Consider the following 27,883-nt stretch of genomic DNA (forward strand, 5'->3'; position numbering starts at 1 on the left):
AAAAAAATACATATATAATATTGTTCTTTTTTAATATCCAAGCATTTGCCACAGTCCGTGAATGCAACACACAGCAGAAGACATTCATTGAGCAGTAATTATTTCGTACTAACAAGCTACCTGTGTTAACAACTGTTGTTCGCGAACAATCGAAGTCAAATAATTTGTTTATTTTCTTTAACAAATTTTTAATTTAACAAGTTGCACATTTCATTCATTTTGACAATAAAAACAACACAGTAGCTCAAGGAGAAGATGGGGAGAGGTATTTAAAAATAAACACATTATTATTATTATTATTATTAATAACAACAACAATAATAATAATAACAATTATTATTATTATTATTATTAGGGTTATAACTACACAAATAAGTAAATAACAATAAAAAGGAAAAAGCAATATTAAATGCCCAATTTGTATTTGCATATTTACATAAATACTTCACAGACATCACATGCCCTTACCCCTTTGTGGTTAAATATATATATATATATAATATATATATATACACACACATATATATATTTAAAAAAACAGGGGGCTTGAAGTTTATTTACTTTTTTTTTTAACTAGTTGCACAATTCATATATTTTGACAGTAAAATGAAAAAGTGTGCGAAATGCTCACATGCAAGGGCGGACAACCGCAAGTGAGAAGATGAGAGATTTAATGAAAATATTAAATATAAAATATAAGTAAATACATAATCAAAAAAGGGAAAAGGCACAATTTGTAGTTGCGTATTTACATTTTTTGTTTGCTGACCTTTAGAGAACATACATGCAGGGACACAGAGGACATTTGTAAACATACTATACAAAGTAAACAATATTAAAATAGGTGGACAACATAACATTATGAATAACTTATGATGATGACTGTTAAAATAATAATAATAATAATAATAATAATAATAATAATAATAATAATAATAAATGTTGTTATAAAAAGTTACAAATAGCGAAAATGTTGCATAAGTTAAATGCTTACTGCTAAAGAAGCATGTTCTCTCTTGTTAAAGACGGTCCAACTAAATTTTAAGTAGTTTCGTGTAACTGTTTTTAATGAGTGAAAAATCAAAGTAAAGCAGTGTTTTATGTGACACACATAAACGCATTGCATCTTCGCCATACTGAAGACCCTGCTCCCAGTAGTGACATCATTAAAACATGTTCCTTCCGTCCGACGCTGTGTGGAGCTGCTTCGGCCGAACGTGAACTGCTAGCTAACCAGGGAGACAAAAGCAACAAAGTGAACCCCCCTCCGGATCAATCAAATGTGTCATATTTAACTGTTTAGGAGCCGAAATCTAGTGATCACACCGTCATACTTCACAGTAAGTATCCTGAGTATATGTACGGGTCTGTGGAGGCTTTAATGTGGCAAGGACGTCGTGCTGAGTGCTGGTCTGATTCGGATCCCGTGTGGTTCGTGTGTGTGTTGCCACGGCTGGGTTCTGCCTCGCCAGGTTAGCTAGTATGTCCTGTGTGTGGCCTAGCTGGCAGCTAACCAGCTAGCTGTCGTGGTGTGGTCCGAAATTTTACTAAACGCCTTTCCACAGACCATTACGACGTTAATGGGGTAGTTGTAGAAGTTGAATTGTGTCGAGTATTTGTGCTACGAATCCATGTGACAGAAGTGTAGTACCTGTGTGTTGTTTTTTGTGTGTTTATTAGCCTTGCGGCTAACCCAGTTAGCACCAGGATAGCCACCGTGGTGTTTACTGATGATGTAGCTTAACTGCCAGAAACGGCTCACTATAACATCAAATATTTATTGATATAGGAGTCGCACAAGTTTCAGGATTTGTTAGCTGTTTTTAACGAGGGTAAGCCAAACGCCGGTATTTATTTAACTATTTATAGATGTGTGTGTGTTACGTGAAGATGAAAGCAATTTTGTGGTGTCCTGTCGCATCTTCCTGACTAGCACTAATGCCAAACCCGGAAAAACTGTCGGTCACTGCTCACCAAGGAAATGCCTCAACGTTGCTTGTTTTTGAATCCCCACTTAAGTTAAATCACGTTTTAATAAAAGATCATTATAGTATATATTAATCAATTATACGATTGGTTATGCTGGCCACATTCACAGGTTGGATTAAGATGAATGAACGATTATTTTTCTGAGCATTTATTAGAGATTAAAAGTTAGACTGCGTTTGGGTGGTACTCAGGCAAATATTGTCAAAGCTTAACTTTATTTGTATAGTCTTGACTCATTTACTATATCATGTGCAATGTTAACCCTGTTCTAGCTCTTGCTTGCATTGTCGTTCATGTTTTGTAAAGATAAATTTTGTAGTTAAAGGGACAGTTCACCCTGAAAAATAAAATGCATATTTTCCCTCTGGCCTATAGTGGTATTTATCCAGATAGACTGTTTTGGTGGTAGTTGCTGAGTTTTGGAGATATGGACTGCTGTCTGCCTTCTCTCCAATATAATGGAAGTTATGGCACTCAGCTTGTACTCAAATCTCCAAAAAATAAATTTGGAAAAACTCAACAAAGCAATGTCTCTGTATTTTACAAAGAAAGTCATTCCTACATGAAACTGTTTTCATCAAGGTCTGTGGATTGTCTTGAGTAATTGAGTCATGATATCTGGAAAGAGGCATTGTTTTTGTGTAGGGCTGCACAATTAATAGAAACATGATCAAAATCGTAGTATGGCCGTGTGCAATATCCAAATCACAGAAGCTGCAATTTTTTGATAAGGGAAAAATGTGTGACATAACGGTACTATAAAGAACCACTGTAATGCTGTAGAGATGCCCTGGTCTTGAAAATTTTCTTCTCCAGATGTATAAAAACATGTTTGTTTGTTTGTTTTTTGTTTTTCGTACAGACATCTCAAAAATGTAATCATCATAATTTTCTGTTTCCAGTGAACTCATTCCCACTAATCATGAATTATATAGCTATCACAATATCTTTCAAAATAATCTATATTTTTTAATAGTGATTATTTTTAACCATATTGTGCTGTTCTGCTTTGAGTTTTTCAAAATAATTTTTTTTTTGGCCCTTTGAGTATCAGAGGTCAAATGCTATATGTCAAGTTATTTTCAGAAGAGGATGGAATCTTTTATGGCTGATATTTCCAAAACTCAGCAACTCACATCAAAACATGGATAAATAGACTACATTAGTTTAGCTAGGTGGAACTAAAAGACTGACAACTGGATTTATGTTTTTTTGTACACTTTACTACATGTATTTATAAATGTCATATTCATACATGTTAGGAGTGTCACAATTTAAATATTAAATATTACAAAAATGAGGCAATTTTCCCTGTATTTATTTTGTCTCCATCCCCACTTGCCTAAGGATAATAACCTCAGAGATGACACAGTGTGGCTTACTTGTGGTTTTATCACACTTGATACCATATAGATTATCTTTTTAAAGAAGATATTGACAATGTAAATTACGGTTGCCAGGGCATAAAACCAAATATCTGTTGATTTTTACAAATCAAGACTCGATAGTCTAACGATGACATAGATAAACCTACTGACATTATGATAGGATCATTTTGACAGTTAGCACTGATGATGCATTCATGGTCTGGTAATGAAACATAGTAGACTGGGTGTCTCTAAACATGAGTCACTACATTGGTTCTTTTTCAACCAGTCACTACCTCTGAGCTGATTTCCGCCTGCAGTTCAATGAGAGCTGTGATATCAGCTGCAGGAGGGTTTCACTGTAATACAAACATCTGTATGCATGGATCCACATTCAATATTTTAAAGATTTAAGCACCATGTTTGTTAGGAAGTAGCACATTTTCAGTTGTGCATAGATCTATTCTGTCATGAGGCAGTTATACATAATCAAGCATGATAAGTAAGAAGTTATTGGCCTTAAAGAGCAAAGTCACAAAAATCACCACTGAAAATTCTACATTAATAGTTTGATTACTGTGAATAATTCTGTGGTAAATATTGATGTAATAATAGTAAAAGCTACGCATACAGTTGGCTGACAAGAGAGAGTATTTAATTCTGTGGATGAGAACAGTTTGTTATTATTCAGAAAGCTGACCGAATTGAGCAACAGTTCTGTGGAAGAGGCTTTGAGAGGTGTTCCCGCCCCTGATGCATAATTATCATTTCCCAGGTGACTGCTTGCATATGTAAGCTGTGAGCCATGAATGCAGGTCCTCCAGAGGACCCTAAAGGCCAGACTGAGCCTGCACATGCAAATTACACAGTGTAGCCTCACCGAGGCCAAAATTAATAATGTCGTGGGGTGGTGCATGCCAGTGTGCAAATTCAAACATTTCCAGGTTTATTACCACAAAGTTGCTTACAGATGAAAATCAAAGTCGTCAGTAACATGGGCGGAGATTTGTGAAGCGTGATTTTACAGCAGGAGTTGTGACTTTTAACATTAACACACTATATGTTATTGCCATACGTTTTATAAAGAGCTTTGTCAAGCAGTTTTAGAAAATAAAAATTGATTTAAAATGTTATGTACACGACGTGTTGGGCGGGTGGGGGGATCTATTCCTTGATGCATTGCAGTTTGCTTTTGAAAGATTATGAATTGATGCAGAAAAGTCAATAATTGGAAATTTAAATCTTCATCACCTGTAACAATTTTGTAAGACCGGGCTATAGTTCCTTATACCTAAAATGTAACAGATGTAAACGTGCATTGTGTTTATGTTCTAAACTGGGCTACTTCTTGAGTTTTGGTGAGGATGGCTGAGCGTATATAATCTGACTGGCACACACTGGCTTATATGCTATCATTTGAACCATTTTCGTTGTTGTATAGTCACAGGCAATGAGGTAACTGAGGTAAAAACAGCTCTCACTTTGTCATATGTCAGCGGACATATGACAAAGTGAGGTTTTTCTCTCAGGTCTTTAGACCCCAGTGGAAAAGCATACAACAAGAACAACAACAACAACAACAACAACAATGTGCTGAAGGAACGTTCTAGTTCCCTAAAAATAGTTCCTGGGACTAAAGGTTCTGGGTACTTGGGGTGGAAACACAGCTTATGAAGTTGAAGGGAAGAAGGACCTGGACAAGAGGCACACTGCATTAGAGTTGTGTCTAACTAAAATAATCATGGATCATTACAAATAGGCTATGTTTTATAAGTAGCAAGTAGCTACGCAGTGAAAAAAATGAGTCATGCACAGAAATCAAAATTTTTGATACATCAACCATTTTATAGTTGCTTCATAGCCCCCTGAATCAGTGTCAAATCATGAGGTCCCATCTGATTCTCATCCTGAACAAGACTTAAGCCTGTGTGTTATTGCAGAGTACCTATAATACCTGATGTTTTGGAGTCTTCTTATCTCTGAAGAATACACCTTTTGATGTATTTCCTCTCTCCTTCTCTGTAGGTTGTGTGCAGAGAGGTGGAACTACTTCAGTCCTAAATGGAGAGGGACAAGCAGGCACCCCGTGTCCCAGACAGCCACACACTCAATACAACACCTGCTTGAGTGCTGCAGTATCGATGACTACACCTGAAAAAACTGATTCCATTTGACAACCAGGCCTGACTACGCTACAAAAACCCTTGGGGCTGCTGCCATGGATGGGGAGGAAGAGGTCTCTCACATGAGTGAGGATATGGTCAGTGAACCTAATGGCTCCATAGAAAGTAAAAGAAGAGAGGCAAAAGGGACGTGCCTGAAAATTGAGGGCCAAGATGGCTATGTGTTTAAGTCCTACAGCATTAACCCTCATGAGACTGCAGATGCAAAGTCACCTGCTTGCTCCTCAATAACACTGGATAAAGACTCTCCCCCTTCTTTTCATTTATCTTCTCAGGATGACAAACAGCTGGAGTCAGACCAAGCAAGTGAGACTGATCCAGCTTCTCCCACTCTTTCAAACAAATGCCTAAACACTGACACTGAGGGAAATATGGACATTGAAAAATATGAAAATGGTAATGAAGAAAGCCAACATATCAAAGATGAAACTGGGGATGCAAATGGAATGGAGGAGGAAACTCCAGATGATGAAAGGCTAGCATTCGGTAGCTCAATTGGCCCTTTTGTAACTAGAGAAGGTGATGAGTATAGTAATTTACTAAGTGGATACACAAGCACCCTTTATGATGTTGCCATGGATGCTGTCACTCAAAGCCTTTTGTCATCCATGAGGAGTAACACCAACCCAAGGAAAAAATCTCCCGCCTGGAACCATTTCTGCATATCGCCACGAGACAGTACCAAAGCAATCTGTTTATACTGCATGAAAGAGTTTAGTCGGGGTAAGAACGAGAAAGACCTCAGCACAAGTTGCTTAATGAGGCACGTACGAAGGGCTCACCCCACTGTGCTTTTACAAGATGGAGCAGACACACCCTCAAATAATCTGACGAGCTCTCTTGCCTCGTCTTTGATACCTCCCTCCCCAAACTCACCAAAAAACGGAGACTTGACAAATAGCATTATCTCTTCTGCCTCAAAGAACACTTCACCGTCCACCTCCTCAGCTGAAAATTCAGATCTGTCATCCAAAGAAGTGTTGCCCAGAGTCGAACCAAAACTAGAACCATATGCCAACACTGACACTGTTAGCAGCACACTCTCATCCTCACATTCCAATGAAAACAACCTTGAAGACATGTCAGACGGAGGGCCAGAGCGTCTTTTTGGAACCCCCAAAAGCTCGAGTTCCCGTCGGAGATCAGCTGTATGGAAACACTTCTACCTGTCGCCTGCTGACAATTCCAAAGCAGTATGCATCCATTGCATGAATGAATTCAGTAGGGGTAAAAATGGGAAGGATCTAGGGACAAGCTGTCTCATTCGTCATATGTGGAGGGCCCACAAAGAGGTTGTCATTGAGGAAAATGGACAGGGCAATCACATTCCTCCACCCTACACAAACCCGCCCTCACTTTTGTCCCGTACGCAACTACAGGATCCACTGGACTTAAAAAAAGAATCACCCCTTCTTCCATCCTCGCCAGAAACCATATCAGATGAATTACCCCAAAACATTGAGGAAAGCATGGATATAAAAGAGGAATCTGATGAGGTGATGCATCTCTCAGGTCAGGAGTCCTCTCTCAACCTCTCCTTCAAAACTCAGGGGGAGGATACACCCTTAACTTCCTCGCCATGCGACCTCTCTGAGGGCCCCAGCGTTAATCAGGATCATTCAGTTTTCCAGCAAAACAAGAAGATCATGAAACGGGTGAAATCTGAAGTGTGGCATCATTTCATAGTGTCACCAGTTGACCAGTTAAAAGCACTGTGCCGTTACTGTCCATGCGTCATCAGTCGGGGGAAGCGGGGCGACTTTGGTACAAGCTGTCTGATGAGGCATCTCATGAGACGCCACCCGGACGTCCTCAAAAACCAAAAAAGCACAGATGAGAAGGAACCCTCCCCTCATCCCTACACCAATCTCACCGCAGCGGACGCAGTTTCAACCAAAGAAACTGAGAGCCCGGCAAGTGAGAAAAAGCCACAAACCCTGCCCGTTTTCAGCAAAAAGACGTCAAAACTGTGGAATCATTTCTCTATTTCTCCTGCTGACCCCACAAAGGTGGTTTGTTTGCACTGTAGCCGCACAATTAGCAGAGGCAAAAAGACTACGAACCTCGGCACGAGCTGCCTCTTCAGGCACATGCAGAGGTTTCATGGACACGTTCTTGAAAGTAACAATACTATCTCAGGTGATGTACCGTCTGCTGAAATTCAAGTTAAACAAGAGCTCATGGACACTACTTCTGTTTATGAAACAGAACAGACCCGTGAGAGGTTTGATGAACACCACCCGGTTGCCAAAAAAATCACCAAACTTATCGCAGAAATGCTCGCACTGGATCTTCAGCCATCAGCTATGGTGGAGAATGCTGGACTGAACAGACTACTAGAGTACCTCCAGCCTCAGTATTCTCTACCATCTTCTTCTTACTTTACCAGCACTGCCATACCAGATATGTACGAAAGGGTGAAGGATGTTGTGCTGACCCACCTGAAAGAGGCAGAGGGTGGTGTTGTCCACTTCACAACTAGTATTTGGGTCAGCAGCCAGACAAGGGAATACCTGACCCTTAGCGCCCACTGGGCAACATACGAGTCAAGTGTCAGACCCCAGGGTCAGGACTTTCACTGCTCCGCTCTCCTAAGTGTCTCACAAATAGACTGTGATCACGATATGCATGACATCCCAAAGCAGCTTGAGTATCTGTGGGATTCTTGGATCACCTCATCAGGGCTGAAAAAGGGGTTCACTGTAACTGATAACAACACCATCAGAAACACCTTGGAGGACCATGGCCATGTCACCATGCAGTGTTTTGGACACACTATAGACCTCATTGTTAGCGAAGCCATAAAGAGCCAGAGAATGGTTCAGAACCTTCTGAGTATTGCACGAAAGATCTGTGAACGTGTGCACCGCTCAGCGAAGGCCAAGGAGAAGCTGACCGAGCTCCAGAGGGCCCACCAGCTGCCAGAGAACCCGCTGATTCAGGATGTCCCTTCCAAATGGAGGACCTCCTTCTTCATGCTGGAGCGGCTGGTGGAACAGAAGAAAGCCATCGACGAGATGTCGATCGAGTGCAATTTCAGGGAAATGATCAGCTGTGATCAGTGGGAAGTGATGCTGTCGGTCTGCAATGCACTGAAACCCTTCGAAGTCGCCTACAGGGAGATGAGCAACCGCACTGCCACTCTGGGACAAGTCATACCACTCATTCACATCCTCAACAGAAAGATAGACCTGCTGTTTGATGAAACCGTGGGCATAGACAATATGCTCAAGTCTCTAAAGGAAGCCATGGTGAGCAGGATGTCCGGAACTCTGCATGACCCAAGATACACCTGGGCGACCATGCTAGACCCCCGGTACAAGACTTCGTTGTTCACAGAGGAAGAAGCCGAGCAATGTAAGCAAGATCTAATCCGGGAGCTTGACAGGTCCTCTTTTACCTCAGTGGCAGCTAAGCCTTCGCTGCCCAATGGCTGCAACGAGGCTCCTGTTTCATCCAACGCCTCCCACTCAAACAAGGACAACCTCTGGTCCCTGATGGCCGACATCCGGCAAAAGATAAAACACGAGGAGAAGCCAAAGTCCTCAGAGCTGGCAGTGCTGGAGTACCTTGAGGAAGACATACTTGATCAAAGCTGTGACCCCCTCGACTATTGGAACCTGAAAAAGTTCCTGTGGCCCGATCTTGCCAAAGTAGCCGCCCGTTACGTGGGCTGCCCTCCCAGCATCGTCCCAGCAGAGACACTGTTCAGCACAGCTAGTGTCAACTGTACCCTCAATCAGCCCAGACCTCCACTGGAAAATCTGGAGGGTCTGCTCTTCCTCAAGGTCAACCTCCCTTTGATTTATTTTCAGTACTGATCATTGCTGACCATTGACTTGAAAACCCTTTATCAAGGACCAAGTTGCATTATAGCTGTGAAAAGGGGGTTTTTCTGTTGGGCAAAAATGTAAAATATCAATTTATACACTGATTGATTTTCAATGCAAAGGCCAGATTTGGAGGTTTTATTGTATTCTGTGTACTACTGTTAAACACTTTGGAGCTGTTGTGATGAAAAGTCTCAGTCAAAAAGTGTATCAGGGAGGGAGGGTTTTTCTAGCTGTAGGGGTTGGTGATAATGTGTTTGCTTGTAAAATTGATGTGTTTTGTTTTCCGTGTCTACTCTCTCCTTGTGCCTTATCCAAAACTACTTCAGGTCAAAAATGCTGTAAATATTTTGTTAAATTGCGAAGATCACGTCAGGATGCTTTTTTTTTTTTTTTTTTATTATGTATTATTAAAGATAGATGCAGAGTTGTTTTCTGAATGGAAAACATGGCCCAAAAATAAATGCTGTGACAGAAAGATGTTTTAAGTTAATGTTATTTAATTTTCATTGTGAATTTGTGGCTCATGGTACTGTCATTTAGAAATAGACCTTTTTTTTAAACTTGCTGAAATGTTTTTAATAAGATCATGTATAATGTTGCTGTATTTTCAGAATAAGCAGTTTGTTTGGAATATACAATTTGTCTCTTTAAGCACAATTTAAGTTTATGTCCAGGGGATTAAATTATGGGTTTATTATTGAGTAAAACAATGTACTGTACATTTTTATATTAAATGACTTCTGAACCTAATTTGATAAATGTTTTAGCATTGAGACTGGAACCATGCAAATTTTGTGGTCATTTGTAAATAAAGGTTTTCCTTATGCAATATTGCAGAGGAGTTCTTTTGGTTTTCAGTTAACGTTTTTGTGTTCTGTACAAGTTATAGGATCATGTGCAGAATTTAAGTCCAATTCAGGAATCTTTTTTTTTTTCCACTCTGCTTTATTCATCTTTAAAATCTATATAAAATACAAAACAATCACAGCCTGGGGTGAAGAACACAAAGCTGTCTGTAGAGGATAAAATAGTACTTCCTTCCTTTTTGTGGTAAATGATGCATTACGCATCAGCATGAGAATAAAGAACCACTTTTTAAAGAGAGATTGCATTCTTTAAAGTGGGGTTGTATGAGGTACTTATACATAGTCACTGTATCGGCTGCAATAGATGGTGTTGAGAATGCCCCCAGTTTGGAGAATCACAGAGTACCTGTATATGAAGGTTAACCAATGTACTGATGTGTACAGAGTCAGCAGCAAACCATATTTCAGCCACTTGAAAAATATATTATTTTAAATAGACAGCCTTTTCTTCTGGGAAACCACAGTTCTATAAGCCAAATATCGCTCTCTCCAAACCAACCAAAGTCCTTTGGCGATATCAGTAATTTTACCTTGCAGAACACAGGAATTGCTGGCCTACCGCTGCCTCAATCTGTTTGTTTGTGTTAGTGTCTGACTTAAGTGAATCCAAACTATCCTTTTAAAACACTGAAGTCACACAATGACACAAACAAACTAACAGATTGAGGCAGCGGTAGAAAAGCAACTCCTGTGTTCTGCGAGGTAAAATGACTGATTTTGCCCATGGAGTTTGGTTAGTTCAGAGAGAGCGATATTTGGTTTGTATAATAGCAGTTTCCTGTCAAAAGGCTGTCTGTAACAAGGTAAAGCAGTGAAAATAATCTAAATAGAGAGTACACTTTAAATGATTATGATTTTCTCAAGTGTCTAAAATATGGGTACCTACCCTGTCCACAGCGGTTCATTGCTTAGCTCCCATGCTGGTACTCCTCTCTGCATCTCCACACAGGGGGTGTGCTGACCATCATCTACTGTAAGTAACACACTGACTATAGATAAGTACTTTATACAACCTTACATCAAATAATCCTAACTATCCCTTAAACACCAGAAAAGATTAATGCAACACATTTTTTCTGCTTGGGCAACACATGTCAACAGTTGAATTGTAGTCAAATTCAACAGATATTTTAACCTTTTCATGCCTGAAAAATGTCCTTTACATTCCAATCTAACTGTTGAGAACACTTGTTTTGGTCACCTTTAGGCTTATTTTTTGGTCACTAAGAAAATATAGTACAAATGCTAAACCCGACACATTCCTGTTGAAGTCAGTGTTTTTGTGGCCCGGTTGATGTTTTTCTCTCCATGAGCACAGTTTTTCTCTGTAACCGCACACTGACAGGAGGGAAGTGAAACATGTTGAAGGCGATGTTGCTGTAACCTTCTATGAAGGCCAGAGGCTGATGAGTGTCCTGGAGTTGCTCTATCTTGGTAACATTGGCCTCCATCAGTAGGTGCGAGTATATTTTGATTTCAGGATTTGTGACACTCAGGTCCTCACGTTTGTCATATCTGTTAAAAAATAAATAAAAGCGATGGCATTACAAATGTGTTAAAGTTGGGTACATTGTTTTCCACAAGTCTTTGGTCAAAACAATGAAAATTGCACAAACCTCCAGTTTCTGTTCTGCTCCAAGAAGCGAGAAACTCCAGTTTCAGCAGCGTAAGTGTCGATATGAACAAAGACATCTGAGGAGATGACAACATGGTGTAACAACTTGAGAAAACAAACTTTTATACGTTTTCAATAACTGGTTATATTAGTATACAGTATTTTACAACAGAGTAATATATTTTTTTTAAAAAAAAGCATACTATATGCATATATGATCAAGGTTTTCCACATTTTCAATGATTAAATATTAAAGTGCTGACTCATTAGCACGGTACCTCTTGTAATTTATAATATCTATGGAGTTTATCTGTGATCTTTAACCTGTGTGAATCTGCCATGGCTGTAATTTAGAAAGTAAAAATCCCAATGCAGGTTACCTAGCATATTTAGCCAAACATTGGCATTTTGGTGATTTGGGGTTGTATTTTTTTTTTTTCTTAATCATTTTCTGTTTCAGACTACTGATCACATATGAAATTTGGCTCATATCATGTTGAACAGCAGTCAACAGCTCTGCTGTGACACCAGCTGCACTGATGTTGTCATATTCAAGTACAGCCACAAAGCATCTGTAACTTGATCTAAAAGAGCTGCAAATGTCTATTTATGCTTGTAACAAAGGCACCATGTGTACAAAACAACTCCAAACTATATGATTAATGTGGCTGCTGAACAAAAGATGCTCCATTCTGATTGATGAATTGATGTTACACACAGCCTTGACATCATATCTGGGGAATATTCTCAGTAAATTCTAATCAATTAAAGATGTCACTAATTTTCTAAATCACATAAAGGTTCTCTGATAATCACTAGTCCTGTGCAAATATGGCTTAAGAAACGAATCCAGATGTGCTAAAAGTGATTCCAACCTGCTGTGGCTGGCAGCAGCCTGTGTAGTTCCTGCAGTCCTTTGCCCCCAGGGTAGTTGTGTTGGGAAACGTAGAGACAAATACTCGAGTATGCTGCATTGGTCAACAGCTGGCCAACCACAACCGCAGACCCCAATTTATACATCCAGGATTTATGGTAGTTGCACAAACTAAAACACAAAGGAAAAAGAAAGCATAAAACATAAAATAGCAGATAATCTCATACGCTTTTGATGTTATATCTGAAAAATAGCCACTTTCTGCAAATGTCATTTTCCAAATGATTCCTGTGCTGTTGGATGAAATGTAAATGTTCTACCCTGTACATAGGTCAATTTTTTCCACGATAACAAAAATTCATGCTGCAATTTAATTAAAGTAATATGGGTAATACGTTTGAACTTACATGAAAGAACAGCCTCGAGCAGCCACCAAACTGAGCACGGGGAACGTGTATACGATAAAGCGCAGTTCCTTGTGGGGCAGCAGCGAGTAGAGGAGGATGAAGCCCACTGTGGGTAGCAGCAGCAGCCTCATCCGCCTGTCTAAGAGGCCGAGTGGGACGAAGAGCAGCGAGCAGCCCAGAGCGCGGGGCACAGCAGAGTAGAAGTACCACAGAAAGGGAGAGGTTTACTGGGGAGGAGAGTCAAGGAGAACTGCCGGGATAGCAATCATCCTTGATGATTTTCAGGGATAGTATACAAAACAAAGAGCAAACAGTAAGTGGGAGTGTAGCCGAGTAAATGAAAGGATATTCCCCAGTTGGAGCTTTTGTTGAGAATAGTGTTGTACCACAAAACCTGACCTTCAGGCCACAACAACTTCCTCCAGAAGATGGTGTCAACGGCCACAGTCATTGCTATAAAAGACAAAGGAAATTAAACCTTGTTTGTACAATTTATTGTTTATTGAGTATGTACTGCTCACAGACTGTACGTTCACTACTCACCCAGTGACAAGATCCCAGCAGGAACAGCATAGTAAAGCAGCTGCAGCAGCCCCAACCTCCTGCTCAACAGTGATATCAGTAACAGGAGACCCATGAAGATGCAGAGCTCCGACCGGAACACAATGATGACGAAAGCAGAGAGGCTGATGAACCGGCCGTGTTTCTGAGCCATCCAAGACGTGAATGCTACCAAAACTGGGAACAAAAATGTACCGTTGTCATGTCACTGCTAATGTACATTAATTCAGAAAAACATAAAGCTTAAAGTCTCTTCATGTTACGTTGATTATTACCAACATATCTTACCTATTGGCAGTGCAAACACATTCGGGAGTGTCCTAGTGCTGTAGAACATCAGGTGAAACTGAGAAGCACATGTCAGACAGAGGAGCCCTGCGACTGTGGAGCCAAACTGCCTCCTCACCTCCCTCTGCATGTGCCACAGTGCAGCAATAACACACACACCCAGGGAGGCTCGGACTGCCCAGAACACATCAAGAGAAAGGACTGGTGTAAAACCAAAGAGACAACATTGTTTTTAACATGTCGGTGGATTTGAAAGTACCAGTGTTTTACCCGTCAGCTGTGTGTAGAATTTCGGTGCGTCCAGCAGAGAGGACAAAAACACAACAGGGGAGCAGAGCACGGACAGAAACAGGGGGCCGAGGAAAGACCGGGGCACCACGCCAGGAAACTCATGATGGTCATACTGAAAGACAGAAGAAGATCTGGTCTCAGAAACACTAAATACAGCCACACTTCAATACAGATAATGTCTTTTCAGCAAACACCATCTGCTGATGAACATTATCATGGTCAAAAACCCCAAAACAGCAGTTAAATCAGCTGAGCTTGTTTTATTGATTCTTAATTGTTGTTTAATTAGCACTCATACTTCTACATACTTTTGGTGTTGTGTTAAATATTACAATAAATGCCTACGTTTTAGAGAACAAATACAGTATGTACTATATATGAGCTAACAGTGCATACTGCAATGGAGTATGATTGTGTGACTTAAAATTAATAGCACTGTAAAAGAAAAATCACTTTTATGGAGGATTTGGGGTTACAAAAACAATGCAACAACAATAAAATGAAAAAAATAGTGAATATGCCAATGGCAAAGCATTCTTTTTAAGTAAAAAATTCAATTTATAATTCAACAGAAATAATTCTGCATTCATCATGAAACATTAAAAGCTTCCTTATATTTATTTTCTAAATATTTTTCATGGGCTTCTATTGCATAAAGTGTGCATTTAGCTTTAATTTGGGAACTTTCACCCACATTTGCCCCTTCCACAAATGATAAAAATATAGAAACTGTGAACATATAAATACATATCAACTGCAAGTTTTTTCTACGTGGATGTGTAACATTTTCCCAAAGGTTTAACTTAAAAATAATAATTATTTCATTCACTGTGGCTGTGCATAGTTAGCCTGTTAGCCAGTATCTAATACTTGCATCTATACTAACACCAGCTTACCTTGTCAAAGTTCAGTCTGTGATACAAAATGTCGTGTGCCGCTTGTAAATTAAAGCTCTCCTCAACTTTGGTAAACGGACAAATTGATAAATGCAATAGAGCCACTGCTATTAATAAAATCAGCAGTGGCAGCCCCAAAACATTCCTCTTTTCAGCCATGACAGCTGAGAGAATTTCATCACTTCTGGTCAGGACAGGAAGTGAACGGCTCAACATGTTTTCTAGCTCGAGTCTAGAAGGGAACTTTGCGAAACCCTCGCGAGATATGTAAAGATTGCTTCTTTGTTGTGCATGTTGTGCGAATTAATTACTTTAAATGTGACAACGATGTATTTAAAATTCTGGGTAGGTTTAGTGTCACAAAATGTCTGGTTAAGGCAAGGTAAAGACCGTGATTTGGATTAACATGTTTACTCTCGCGAGATCTTTCGTGGGTCTGGGGTTACCTTCTCAACTCGAACTTGTCATATCGCTAAAAAAAAATATTATTTTATATATTCTTATTAAGGTAGTAATGCTACCATATTATATTGTCTGGAGATGCGTCACCCCAAAGTAAAAGAAATACATAATTTTAAATATTTACTTCTAGAATTCCTGAATTTTCCACGTGGGGAAGGACCTTTTTGTCCCGCGCGTGGCGGCTTGTGATTGGTTTTGCAATTGATTGACGGGTAAATCAAGCCAATCAGCACAAGCCACAATTGGACCAAGAGGCTGACGCGGAAATCTAAAACCGCACCGTTTTTTCACTACACCCGGCATGTAAATACTACTTTGTTGCGCTTTGCATAGATAACGCTAACTTAGATTTAATGTTAACAGCGGCTCATTTAGATGTGTCCGAACCGTGCAGCACTTTAATATTAGTTGAAATCTTGCTGGCGAGTGGCTGAAGCGTGTGTTCTGATGTGAGACTGTGTCTGAATTGAAAGGCTGAGATGCTGTCCACCGGTCCAGAGCTGCGGCCACTGCTGCTGTTGTCTTCTTGTGTAACTCTTTTTTTACTTTTTCAAGTCACCGACGCAAAGAGGGACTTAAAAGGCGCCTGTGTTACCTGTCAGCAAATTACTGATAACTTCAACAAGGTAGTAGGACATTTGTAAACCTCTCCTTTGTGTTGTTCTTCATTTTATTGATGCATTATTCCTATATTGTGAGTGTTTCCTGTTACATTGAATGCTGCCTAATGCCTAAATCTTATCAGACCCTTATTCTGTACAATCAGTAACTGTGTTTTTGTATTTTAGGGCTTTGACAGAACAGCAAAGCAGAACTTTGGTGGAGGCAACACAGCCTGGGAGGAGAGAAAGCTCTCCAAATATGAGACAAGGTGAGGAAGGTGCATCCTGTCCTGTCCAAGCTACAGGTCACCCTGCCACAGAAGTCAGTCAGTCGCTTGGTCAGAGCTGTGTTTGCTTTGCGCCAGGGTTGCAGGCTGTTGTACTTGGCACAAGAAGGGTATTAGAAATGTTTTAGATAAGCAATATGCATTTGAATCTATAGGTGACTCTGTGCCCAAGTGGCTGGAAGTAAAGCCAAGCTTTCAAACTGCAGCATTTTGCAGGCAGGTGTAGTGTGTTAATTTCCCACTCTTGCAACGCCTACCTGAAGTAACCATTTGTTTTCTTGCATTTACATAATCTTGCAATCTTGAACTAATTTCTACACTTCCTTTTCTATACCTCCGTTTTATGGTATCAGTTACTTCCACCTTTATTAAACTTCTGTCTGTGCATCTCATCGTTTCCTCTGCAGTGAGATCCGTCTGATGGAGATAGTGGAGGGTCTGTGTGAGAGCAGCAGCTTCGAGTGCAACCGTATGGTAGAGGAGCACGAAGATCATTTTGAAACTTGGTGGTTCAAGAGGTGGGTGGTGCCTAATGCAAATATTGTCAGAGTCAGCCACATTTATTTTGATGGTTAGCAATCATCAATTGATTAACACTAGGCTGTAAAACAAATTTCTGAAAACAAAAGACAGACAGTTTGATGCTCTGCCAGTATAATTGAGTACAAAGTTTGAGGTTATTTTGGATGTCTGTGGGATCATGATTATGTTTTCTGATCCCATAGAAACTCAAAAATTCAAAAATTCTTCTTCAGATTACACCAAGTACATAAAAAGGCCTGCCAGAAGACATTTATTAGTTTCTGACTTACAGAAAACAGCGAAATTCCCTCAAACTACAGTATCTCCGAGCTCTCTTTAACCAAATCACATACATTTAGGCTGTTCTCTGTGATCTCGTCTTGATAACTAATGCGATATTTGTTCATGTCCATTCTTCAAGCCTCCCCTCAACGCAATTTTGGAGCTGCAATTTTGAAAGCCTCCTGTATTATAAGATTGTTTCTCTGAGTCAAATGTGGTAAACCTCACCTTTTCCTGTTTTGTTTCCTGTTGTAATGCAGGAAAACGAAACACCCAGATCTTCATAAATGGTTCTGCATCGAAACCATCAAAGTGTGCTGTCCAAAGGGGACGTTTGGACCTGACTGCAATGGTAAGAAAAATCATAAAGCACAGCACAGCTAGGCCTGTCTCAAGAACTACTGTAGTTGTCATTTTATGACCATTTAATGCCATTGATATAATGTTATAAGGATTTTTGTATTTCTTGTTTGTTATTCCTATTTTTATTTTCTTTATAATGCTTGTTTACTTATTTACATTTATTTACACACACACAAAAGATTATCTTATTTTATCATATGATAATATAATAGCATAATAATGCAAGTACACCCTTTCAATAAGCGATGACTTTTAAAATTCGACGTGAAAATTAAAATAACCCAAAAAAAAGGTCTATAAAACAAAACCACACCACCAAAACAATAATGAAAATTAATCAAATGGACCAAAATTACACTTAAATAAATATTAAACATGTCATTCTAAACAAACAACACTATTATACTACACTATATTGAGGTCAGGAAAAAGTATAGGGGTCATGGGGTTTCTGCAGGTAAAATCCACTAATCTAAATTTTAGGTCTTAAGATGTCTTAAAATATCTTAAAAACAATTACATAGGCTACACCAGGTCTCAAAAATTGATTGCATTATGAAGTTTACACTACTTTAATAAAGTTGCATAACTTTAGTCTTGCTATAAATGTGTTTTGTGGAAATATTTGTATTGATCATGCTGTAATAAGGACAAAATAACACCAACATTGAACTAATCACCACTAATGCAGACTGTGCACGCACTTTCTTTACTTTTTTGCCAGTATGAACATGAAATAGGACTTAAATTGCATTCATATTGGTCTTAAAAGTCTTAAATTGAAATTGTTCCACCTGCAGAGTCCTGTTCATATATTGTACAATAATGTAATGTAACATAATGTAACGTAACTATTGTGACAGAGAAGGTGTAGAAGTTGTACAGTGGTTCTGTTTCTGTCGTAAAGTAGTGAAAAAAATAATCACTAGAACCTGTGGCAGGGACGTGGATGTTAAAAGTATTGTCAATAGTTATATTTTTTAATAGTGCTGTCTTTCTGATTTTATTCTATGAAGCCTGTGTCGGGGGTTCTGACAGACCCTGTCATGGAAACGGGATGTGCGATGGCGACGGGACTCGAGGAGGGAATGGAAAGTGCAGCTGTAACCACGGTTACACAGGAGAGTTCTGCCTGGACTGCATCGACGGCCACTTCAACGAAGTGAGGAACGACACCTTCTCTCTGTGCACAGGTACACGTCAACACGTCGCTGCTGTTGCGCCACCAGCTTTTTCTGCGACACATCACTCACTTTCATTTACACACGAGGAAAGTAAATCTGTGGTGATTGTGAATTCGTCCCGCAGAATGCGACTCGTCCTGTAAAACCTGTACCGGAGCAACCAATCAGGACTGTGACGAGTGCAAAGAGGGCTGGGAGGAAGATGATCAGGAGGCTTGTGTTGGTAAGAGGAAGAAGAAGTCTCCATGTAGAATATGTGGGGTTTCCAAAACATTGAAATAGATTCTATCTGCGGATCATTCTGTCATTTTGTTTGGGTAATAATTTCTGGATACAGTTGAAAATGAATTTCTCTCTTTAAAGAATTTGAGTTTAGCAAACTATGACTGAATTCAAAGACTAAATTTATGATCTTTGGGAATAATGCAACAAATACACAAAGCAAACTTGTGATAAATTATGTTGAAAATAAAAAGAAAAATTTCAGGAGTGATAACAGATAATAAATCATGCTGGAAACCACGCAAAGCAAAAACTTCACTCAGCTGCCATACAATAAAGTTGAGGATTTTCTAAACCAGTCTTCATTATATACTCTATACTGTTCCATTATAGTCCCGTGTTATTTATTGAGTGACTGGGGGAGTAATTACAAAACAAATGCAAATCTAATTTTCTTACTTCAGAAGGAAACCAGAGGAATTATAAAAAACACTTTTACCATCACTGTTTATTAATAAAACATTCTAAAGTTTAGAGACTTAGTTAAAATCAATTCAATCCCAAGTATCCTTAAATTCTTTAAAATGAGAGAAATTCAGTATCATTTGAGAGGAATTTGCATGTTTAAAAAATTATGTGAGAACCAATGTATAACAAAAAAATCATAATTTAAAGGGGTGAATTTATGGAACAGCTGTAGATAGAAAATAAAAACTCGCAGCACTCTTATAAAAGCTTTAAAAAAAATCTCTAAAGCAAGCACTTGATTTCATGCACAGCTCCAGCCTCCTGACTTGACAGAAACCACATTTCATCAAAATAAATAAATAAATAAAAATAGCAGAACTCTGTATGATGTCTTTGCACTTGAATGATCCTTTTACTGACTGACTGACTGATTTGATCCAGACTAGTTTTCATCCTGATGTGATAAAATACATAAAGAATGCTGCATCTCATGTGTTATAGATGTAAATGAGTGCTCCAAAGATCCCTCTCCATGTGATGAAGATCAATACTGCCTTAACACAGAAGGTTCCTACTCCTGCAAGGGTAATTACTCTCTGTTTTACAGCATTTTGTTAAGTACGTTTTGGGCACAACTTTAGTTAGAAATCATATGTCGCTTGCTTTTCTTAGTTGTGTTCATCTAATAGAAAGTTGTTGTATTTGTCCTTCACAGCCTGTGACAAAGCGTGCTCCGGCTGCTCTGGAGCCGGGCCTGATAAGTGCCAGGCTTGTGCAAGCGGGTACCAGGACACAGAGGGCACCTGCACAGGTACGACTAAAACACAAGTTAAATTAATACTGAATTTCACCTACAAAAATCTTTACAGCAATTTAGAATAATTTGTTTTTAAAATACTGACCCTTGGCACATGAATTCTTCCAAACTTGTTCTCCATCATAAGGAACTGAGACCCTTCAAACAGCACATTATTTATGAGTGAGTATTTAGGAGCGGGGGGAAATTGCTACAGTGGAGTATCACAGTATTTTGCGAGGCAATATTATTGACACACAGACATCAATCTCTTATTATATAAATTATTAAATGCAAATTAAACCTTTTTTGTACTACAATCAATTGCTCTTTTCCTCCACTAGATGGTGCTGTTTATGTTTTTTTCCTAGTGAGGTCAGCCAAGGTCACAGTGAGCAGGACTGCCTGCCTGACAGCTCCACTTTGCTGCAATAAATATGATTGAAGTGAAATAAACAGACTGAAAACTTAATCTTATTAGATAAAACAGATGTTTTTCTTTGGGAACATTTTGTTGTTGAATAAAAATAACAAATTGTGATATATCACCATATACTCTGAATGTTCAATCACAACAATATAAATATTGTTATTATTGCAGTTACACGAGGACAATCAAGTTTTTCACTTTTGCTGAGATGCTCCGTTACAAAAAGAACAAGAAATTAAGTAATAATTGACAGAAGAAGAAGAAAATAAAATAGACAATAATAAAAAATAAAATATTGTGTGAGAAGACATAAATATATAAGAACTGATGAATAGAAAAAGTAGTAAAAGTGCAGTGCAGTTTTTTGTAGAATATCTTATTGTGACATAAGTATCAGAATTATATTGTATTGTGGCACCTTTGATGATTCACACACCTGGTATTTATGGCACCAGGATGTTATATGTCAGAGGTTATCACAGTCTGAAACTGTGAGTCCTAACTCCTCAGAGACAAAGCCAGAGGAAAACCTCTGGTACACGTGATCAAAACAAAATAAACTACACTGCCCATGTTCATCATAGTGAGGGATGTGGAGAATGTGTCACTCATTGATGTGTTTTTAATGGCCTGTGGACCAAAATGTAGCTAAAAAATGGAAAATTCTGTTTCATCTTTGAGCTTGAGCATCCTGTTGGTGCTACTACTGAGCCCTTTTTTCTGTTTTATTGACTTCATCACTCTTACATGTTACCGCTTATTGCTGACGACTTCCTGTCTGCGGTAATGTCATCGGAAGAGAAAACTGTTTGAGTCAGGTCGGTGTGTCAGTGCTGCGTCGTGTTTTCCAGATATCGACGAGTGTTCCCAGCCGGATCCTGTCTGCACTGAGGAGCACCAGGAGTGTATCAACAATAAAGGAAGCTACATCTGCATCTGCGCGAGGGGCTACGAGGAGCAAGAGGGCAAGTGTGTCCAAACGCCACAGCCAGGTGAGGATTGGTGGTGGTTTAAACACTGGTTACCTCCACCATTTTTTGGTGTTGTTGCCAGTTTGTCAGTAGGATTATGGAAAAAGTAAAGGGCCAGTTTCTATGAAAGTTGGTGGAAGGGTGTAGCACAGGTCAGGGAGCAGCCCGTTAAATTTTCTAGCAGAAAGAAATCACAAAGCAGATACACAATTATTTTCAATTTTCATTAACATTGTGAGATAGAGCATGTGGGCCTGGTGAAATAAATGCAATACATCTTAAAATCCAGTAGATGGAAGTAAAGTTCAATAGTGAGAAATCAATGAACAGTTTGAAAGCAATTTTCTTATCAGTATTAAAAGTGATTTTATTCAATTATTCATTTATTTGTGCTTCCATTTTCATCAGAAAAAGAGGAAGAGACAGAAGAATCCGAGACCACCACAAGTCCACACAAAGAGCTTTGATGCAAAAACTCTTGCCAACAGGAGCGAATCAATTCCTGCACATCTGACGCCGCTCGTTCTTAAATTGTCGACTACATGCACTTAATGTACCGACCGCACTCAGAAGAAACAAAAGCAGCTCCAGCAGTGGATTGTGGATTTAAAGGACAAAAAAAAAGAGACATTTTATGCTCTCAGTACACTGATCACTGTTGCTTTTCTCTGGTGTGCTCAAACTACCACTTGATGTCTTTATTTGTTGTATGGTTTTAAAATTGAAGGTGTTTCAATAAAGGTGAATCGTGTTAAATTTAAGATAAACCCATGTCAGTAAAATGTGTGGGGTTTTTTTCATTCAGTTTTTCTTTTTTTAATTCTTAACAGCCAAGTGTAGGACAGTGGATTAAATTAAATTATACAGGGAAAATCTTTAATTTGAAGTGTTTTAATAAATGTTTTCAGGGCTTGGAATACATTTGAATTTGAATATAGTCCATGAAAAGTGCTTGATTTTTGTTCTGGTGTTTCATCTACACCAAATGTTTCAAATGAAACAATTCTGTTGTCATATTTCTCATTCATTTTACCAAAGCAAGAATTAAAAAAAATACAATCAAAAATTAATAAACACCCCAATTCCAAAAAAGTAGGAACACTGTCTAAGACAGAAATGTACACATATTCTGAATTTGATGCTTTACGCAACAGTCTGAGGTCTCTGTTGTCATATTTTGTGCTTCATGATGGACTGCAGGAAGGACATTTGAGTAACTGGACTCTTCACACATTGTGAAGAATGTGTCTTGGTATTGTCCTGCTGAAATAAGCAGGGACGTCTCTTGGTCCGTCTGGATGGCAGCATATGTTGCTCCAAAACCTGTTTGCACCTTTCAGCATTCATGGGAACATCACAGATGTGACAGTTGCCATGGGCAACACACCTTTGCTCTTTTAGCAGTCTGGATGGTCCTTCTCTTTAGCCTGGAGGACACAATGTCCATGATTTCCAAAAACAATATGAGATGAGGACAGCTCGTCAGCCCACAGCGTTTCTAACTCAAAGGTCACAGATATTAAAGGTTGGTTTTCAGGCTTGCCACATATCTGAAACATTGTTCTTAAACTGTTTACCCACGCAGTTTTTTACAAAGTGGTGAACCTCCCCCCACATTACACACTACACTAACACTATCATTCATTATCAGTTAACGTCTGAACCTGTGAAATGTTTTGGGTTTACCACAACTTTCTCAGTCTTTTGTTGCAGCTGTTCCAATTTTTTTGAAACATGCTGTAGGCATCAAATTCAGAAGAGGTGTATATTTACAAAAAACAATAAAGTTTGTGCTGTATTCAATTGAATGCACGTTGAAAAGTATTTCAAATCATTGCTTTGTGTTTTTATGTACATTTTACACAGCATCCCAACTTTTTTTTTAATTCGGGTTACATGCACAGCCAGTGAAATAAACCAGTAAGTATCAATATGTAAGTGATTGCTGTGGATATAAAGAAAATACACTATCAGTTTAAATGTGATAATAAAGGCGTCAAGAGTCTGTAAATTTTTAGTGCAGGCACCTTGAAAGTGCTTGAATTTTACCTTTAGAAAACTGTCCAAACCCCAAACTGAGGTGGATCACAGGGTGTGTTGTTGCAGTTATCATAGATGACCACACAGTGGCAGTCTAGTCATATGAAATATGTATTCTCACTGCTGCCTGAAGATGAATGCCTTATTTGAATGGATCTAGAAAGAACTATATAGTGTGTCTCACTTTTTTACTCCTCTCATCTTCATATCTCATCTCATTTTGATGTATGACTTAATTTGAGCTCCTTGTTAAGTTTTATGACAGAAAATCATACAGTATATTCTATATTTTCATTTTAACATGTTATATATCCACGCTATTGTAGTATTTCCATGCACATTAATCTGCAGTTATCCTTCATGTCCTGCACTTAACAAAAGCCGTTCCATCACCGCCGGTATCTTCTTTTGGTCTTTTGAAAGTAAGCAGCACCGTCATCACTCAGGCGTTAGGATACTTTTTTGGAAAGACCTTCCTGTGGCCTCCGTTTGGATCAAAGCATATTTTCCTAACCCAAGTCTCACCTTGCAATAAGACTTCCCGGCTTCCTGCGGGATGATGTCAGCTGTTTTGACTCGACAGGCCTGCCGAGGTGGAGGAGCAGCCAGTTGAGACCTGTCTGAGCTGGCAGTGAGGCAGCAGAGATGCAATCATACCACATACACCCCCCCCCAGCCAGCCCTTCACTTCTCACTCCTGGATGTTAACTCCTCTGTATGGAAAGGTTTTATAAGAGAGGATGGGAAAAAGGTTCTTCCCCAGATGTGCACTGTTATCAGTTTACTGGTACATATGAGAAACCCAGGATTGAATAATAATCCTGACGCATTCTAGGCCCAATAAATCATATTTTCTCTCCCCTATGGAGGACCAATACTGCCAAAATCAAAATGAAATACGTAAATAAATAGTAACAGTAACAGTAAATAAGTTAATATGACATTACATGTGCTAAAAATATTAAAAACAATTGTTGGCAGCCCCCTCGTTTGCATTCTTAAGCAAGAATGCATAAATTAATGTAAAAAGAAAATACAGAAATAAATAAGTTTGGGGAAATAAATGGAGGGACGGGATACAACTGAAAATAATACATAAGTGAATCATGAACACATTTTAAAATGAATAAATAAATGAATAAATTTATTTAATATATTTGTATTAATAAATCAATACAAAGAAATGTCTATTTTTTGTCACATTTTATAAATTAATGAATACTTACATTTATTTTAATGTTATTTTGGTGCATTAAATGGCATATTTATTTATAAATAATATATTTATGCCATAAAAATGAACTTATTTTGCTTTTGAGCTAGGTATACGCTCACATTCTCCTGCCAGCACTTTCATGTTTAACAGAGACACAAGAGTGGTATCACTCTTATTATCTAATGCTCAGCAAGATCACAAATAACTATATTTCCCTAAATACTTATTTAAAATCACTTAATCACCACAATTATCCTAAACCAACAATGTAATAAGGGTGAGAGACAGAACAACAGTACCAAAGCAGCAAAATAGACAAAAACAGCTCCTAGGTCACCTGTAAAATTCATGTATCATCAATAGCTGAAGGGAGAGAGTGTTTATCTTTATGACCCAAACAGTGGAAACAGCAAGAGAGGGCATTAGCATGAGTCAGCACACTGACTAATACATGACTCAGTGTACCTACTATTGATTCTACAGCACTCATCTAGGTGAATTTATCCTTTATTAGTGCACTGACAGCGATGAGAAATATTTTATATGATGCTTCATCGCTTGGAAACAAGGTGGACTCTCCGCTTTTTTTCCACCTCTGTGATAAAAACAGCTCAACTTGGAAAGTTTGCGATCATGTAGCAGCAGGCTGATGCTGAGTGACTGACTGGGTACCATGAGTAATCACTGCAGATTCACCTGGCTTTTTACTTCACTCAAGGGCTTTTCTCACATGCCACGCAGTGCAGCAGCAGAGATCTGGTGATTCAGGCTGGAGCAAGATAATATACTCCACCCGTCTTATCAGCCTAGAGCACAAAGTGGGGCTGAAGTAGAGAGTTATGTTTCATCTAGAGATGGAGATTCAGTCTGTATGCCCAGTTTACTTTTCGAGTCAGGAATTTTAGCCTTCACTGGCATTTTAAATTAAGCAATGAATCAAAAACTAAAGGAAAATTACAGCATTTTCCAACCTTTTTTTTCATATTCTCATAAATATGGACATTCTGACTTTGCACTCGCCACGTTTGTGCCTCCCAAATGTCTACAGCAGAGACGTGGGTGCTACAAAAGTTAATTCAGGTGGTATTTTATGTGCTTTAGTGTTTTAAATCATACAGAGAACTGGAATTTATTTGAACAGCCTCAGGAGATTTGTGCTACTTGCCCCGGGGAAGGCAGCAGAAGGAAAGCGGCGACTGAAATAAACCAGTACCAAGTAGTATTGAAACTTATCCATTCAAGCAATACCTGCATTCAATCCTTTTGGTACCCAGATCTAGAAGAAAAATGACTATTTATGTGATGTTGAAGAAAAAGAGAAAAGTTTCAAATTAAGTACTTCATTGGTGTCAGTATCACTTTAAGGGTACTGATGTCATAACTTCTGACAGTAAGTGGCTGGCGTTGACCAATCAAATAGAAGGGGTCAAGAATTGCAGAAATAGCAGGTATCGTGGTTTCAGACAGAGGCAAACATGGAGGGGCTTTTTCTTGGGTTGTACCAATGCTATGAAGTCCACCGGACCTCTTGCCTGTCATTGCAGTCTTGAACTGCAGCAGCAGCCACTTTTAAAAATGCTTTTTAGGCAACACTCTTGCAGGTAGGCGGTTGTCAGGGTGATTACTGCGCAGTGGTGCAAAAGAGTTAGCGTTTCCCAAATCTCTACAACAGAAATAACAATTGCAAATTTAGTATAAGCTAAAATGAGCAGCCTTAACAAGAGAGATGAACTCACCATTGTAAAATCTTTTGCGTCTTTGGTATATAGTTTCAATAACTGACCCGTGTAGGTATGAATGGGCTGTGTAGCAGTTTAAGCCTTCATGATCGTGCTTGAAATCCTCAGTATTGTGAACTTGTGACCTTCCTCAGACAGCTCTTCTAACCACTGGGCTTGCCTGCCCTTGAAGTCAGAGTATTGTTTATTCCGCATGCTGGCCTCCTCTTTCGTGCGGTGTAGTGAATCCCTGGTCGGATTCCACAAAACGTGCACCGAGAACCGGATGGTGTTTTTGTGTGCGCACATGCACAGCCTTGCCCATGCATGTGTTTACACACACTGGAGAAGCATGTGCACGAATCCTCTGTGGTTGGAGGGGCACCCTGCTCTTTTCTCATGACTTTGTGGTGGTTTTCTTCTGCCAGTAAACCTCAGCTGTGGAGCACATGGTCCAGCTGTGGTGGGGTGACTACGAGGACACTGACAGGGTAACTGAGGAAACCTGCAGAGGAAAAAAATGCGTTGAGATGATAGATCTGCTCTCTTCAGAAATGCTTTCTATTTTAGCAGGCCAGGACACCCTGCCCTCGACTCCCTGGCATCAAATAGTGACTCTCCTCCTCCTCATCCTCATTCATCAGTGCTTAAATCTCAGGGCTGCTGTTTCCCAACGCTATTCTTAGACAACAATCCTCTTTGTTCCATTGTAAGGCAGTGGGACAGAGATAATCATAGTGCTGAGGTACGCTGAGGGAAACTGCATGCTAAACTAGAAGCCAGATGTGGCACCATGTGCTTTTGTTCAGCTGACAGCGGCCTGCACCGCCTCTGATGTCAGGCACTCCTTAAACTTACTGCCCTCTCTGATGCGGTTGTGTCTGCCTTCCTTTCACCCAGCTGGACACTCAACCGCCGGAGATTAAGCCAGACGAGCTGGATACTCTGCAGCACAGACCCGAGTGGAACTCAAATATAGATTTTCAAGGTGCTGTTTGGGAATCATTCTCTTTCAGGGCACCGTGAAGGAGGTGCAGGGTGCCTTACTGAATAGGCTGACACCAGCACTCCTGCTCCAAGATGCTTTATAAAACGCAGACTTTGGCGGGAAGTAAAAGCATTAGATGGAGGACAGAGGAGCAGCTGGGGC

At 39.3% G+C, this 27,883-nt stretch overlaps 3 protein-coding genes across 4 annotated transcripts; 2 read left to right on the top strand and 1 right to left on the bottom strand.

Annotated features, from left to right (window-relative positions):
- Positions 1–1,183: 1,183 nt before the first annotated feature.
- Positions 1,184–10,201, top strand: zbed4 (zinc finger, BED-type containing 4). Of its 2 annotated transcripts, XM_084711063.1 has the most exons (3): positions 1,184–1,340; positions 5,382–5,616; positions 5,815–10,201. In XM_084711063.1, the coding sequence occupies exons 2-3, from the start codon at positions 5,575–5,577 to the stop codon at positions 9,358–9,360; spliced, it is 3,588 nt and encodes a 1,195-aa protein (XP_084567189.1). In that variant the 5' UTR covers positions 1,184–1,340; positions 5,382–5,574; the 3' UTR covers positions 9,361–10,201. The 2 variants fall into 2 exon arrangements, with proteins under 2 accessions (XP_084567189.1, XP_084567188.1); XM_084711062.1 differs by having other exon boundaries at positions 5,382–10,201.
- A 1,040-nt stretch (positions 10,202–11,241) lies between these two features.
- On the bottom strand, positions 11,242–15,389 carry alg12 (ALG12 alpha-1,6-mannosyltransferase). Its single transcript, XM_084711149.1, has 9 exons — positions 15,171–15,389; positions 14,254–14,386; positions 13,984–14,157; positions 13,678–13,872; positions 13,483–13,587; positions 13,135–13,357; positions 12,729–12,898; positions 11,855–11,930; positions 11,242–11,753 (listed from the first exon to the last, which is right to left on the bottom strand). Exons 1-9 carry the CDS (start codon positions 15,384–15,386, stop codon positions 11,510–11,512), a joined length of 1,536 nt encoding a protein of 511 aa, XP_084567275.1. The 5' UTR covers positions 15,387–15,389; the 3' UTR covers positions 11,242–11,509.
- Positions 15,390–15,883: 494 nt separating this feature from the next.
- creld2 (CRELD disulfide isomerase 2) lies at positions 15,884–22,526 on the top strand. Its single transcript, XM_084711150.1, has 10 exons — positions 15,884–16,258; positions 16,421–16,503; positions 16,929–17,039; positions 17,586–17,677; positions 18,705–18,881; positions 18,997–19,095; positions 20,064–20,147; positions 20,278–20,373; positions 21,640–21,780; positions 22,168–22,526. The coding sequence occupies exons 1-10, from the start codon at positions 16,112–16,114 to the stop codon at positions 22,224–22,226; spliced, it is 1,089 nt and encodes a 362-aa protein (XP_084567276.1). The 5' UTR covers positions 15,884–16,111; the 3' UTR covers positions 22,227–22,526.
- Positions 22,527–27,883: the final 5,357 nt, after the last annotated feature.

The sequence above is a fragment of the Lutjanus erythropterus genome, chromosome 22, assembly GCF_056507025.1.
Source record: "Lutjanus erythropterus isolate fLutEry1 chromosome 22, fLutEry1.hap2, whole genome shotgun sequence".
Taxonomy (NCBI): domain Eukaryota; kingdom Metazoa; phylum Chordata; class Actinopteri; order Lutjaniformes; family Lutjanidae; genus Lutjanus; species Lutjanus erythropterus.

Bases quoted from the DNA above. Each gene is read 5' to 3' on its own strand.
- zbed4 (XM_084711062.1), top strand. From the start codon at position 5,575: ATGGATGGGGAGGAAGAGGTCTCTCACATGAGTGAGGATATGGTCAGT.
- alg12 (XM_084711149.1), bottom strand. From the start codon at position 15,386: ATGTTGAGCCGTTCACTTCCTGTCCTGACCAGAAGTGATGAAATTCTC. The intron at 14,158-14,253 runs GTAAAACACTGG...TGTTCTGGGCAG, and splicing joins ATTCTACACACAGCTGACGG to TCCGAGCCTCCCTGGGTGTG. The intron at 13,588-13,677 runs GTGAGTAGTGAA...TGTCTTTTATAG, and splicing joins TGCTGGGATCTTGTCACTGG to CAATGACTGTGGCCGTTGAC.
- creld2 (XM_084711150.1), top strand. From the start codon at position 16,112: ATGCTGTCCACCGGTCCAGAGCTGCGGCCACTGCTGCTGTTGTCTTCT. The intron at 18,882-18,996 runs GTACACGTCAAC...TTCGTCCCGCAG, and splicing joins CACCTTCTCTCTGTGCACAG to AATGCGACTCGTCCTGTAAA. The intron at 19,096-20,063 runs GTAAGAGGAAGA...CATGTGTTATAG, and splicing joins TGATCAGGAGGCTTGTGTTG to ATGTAAATGAGTGCTCCAAA.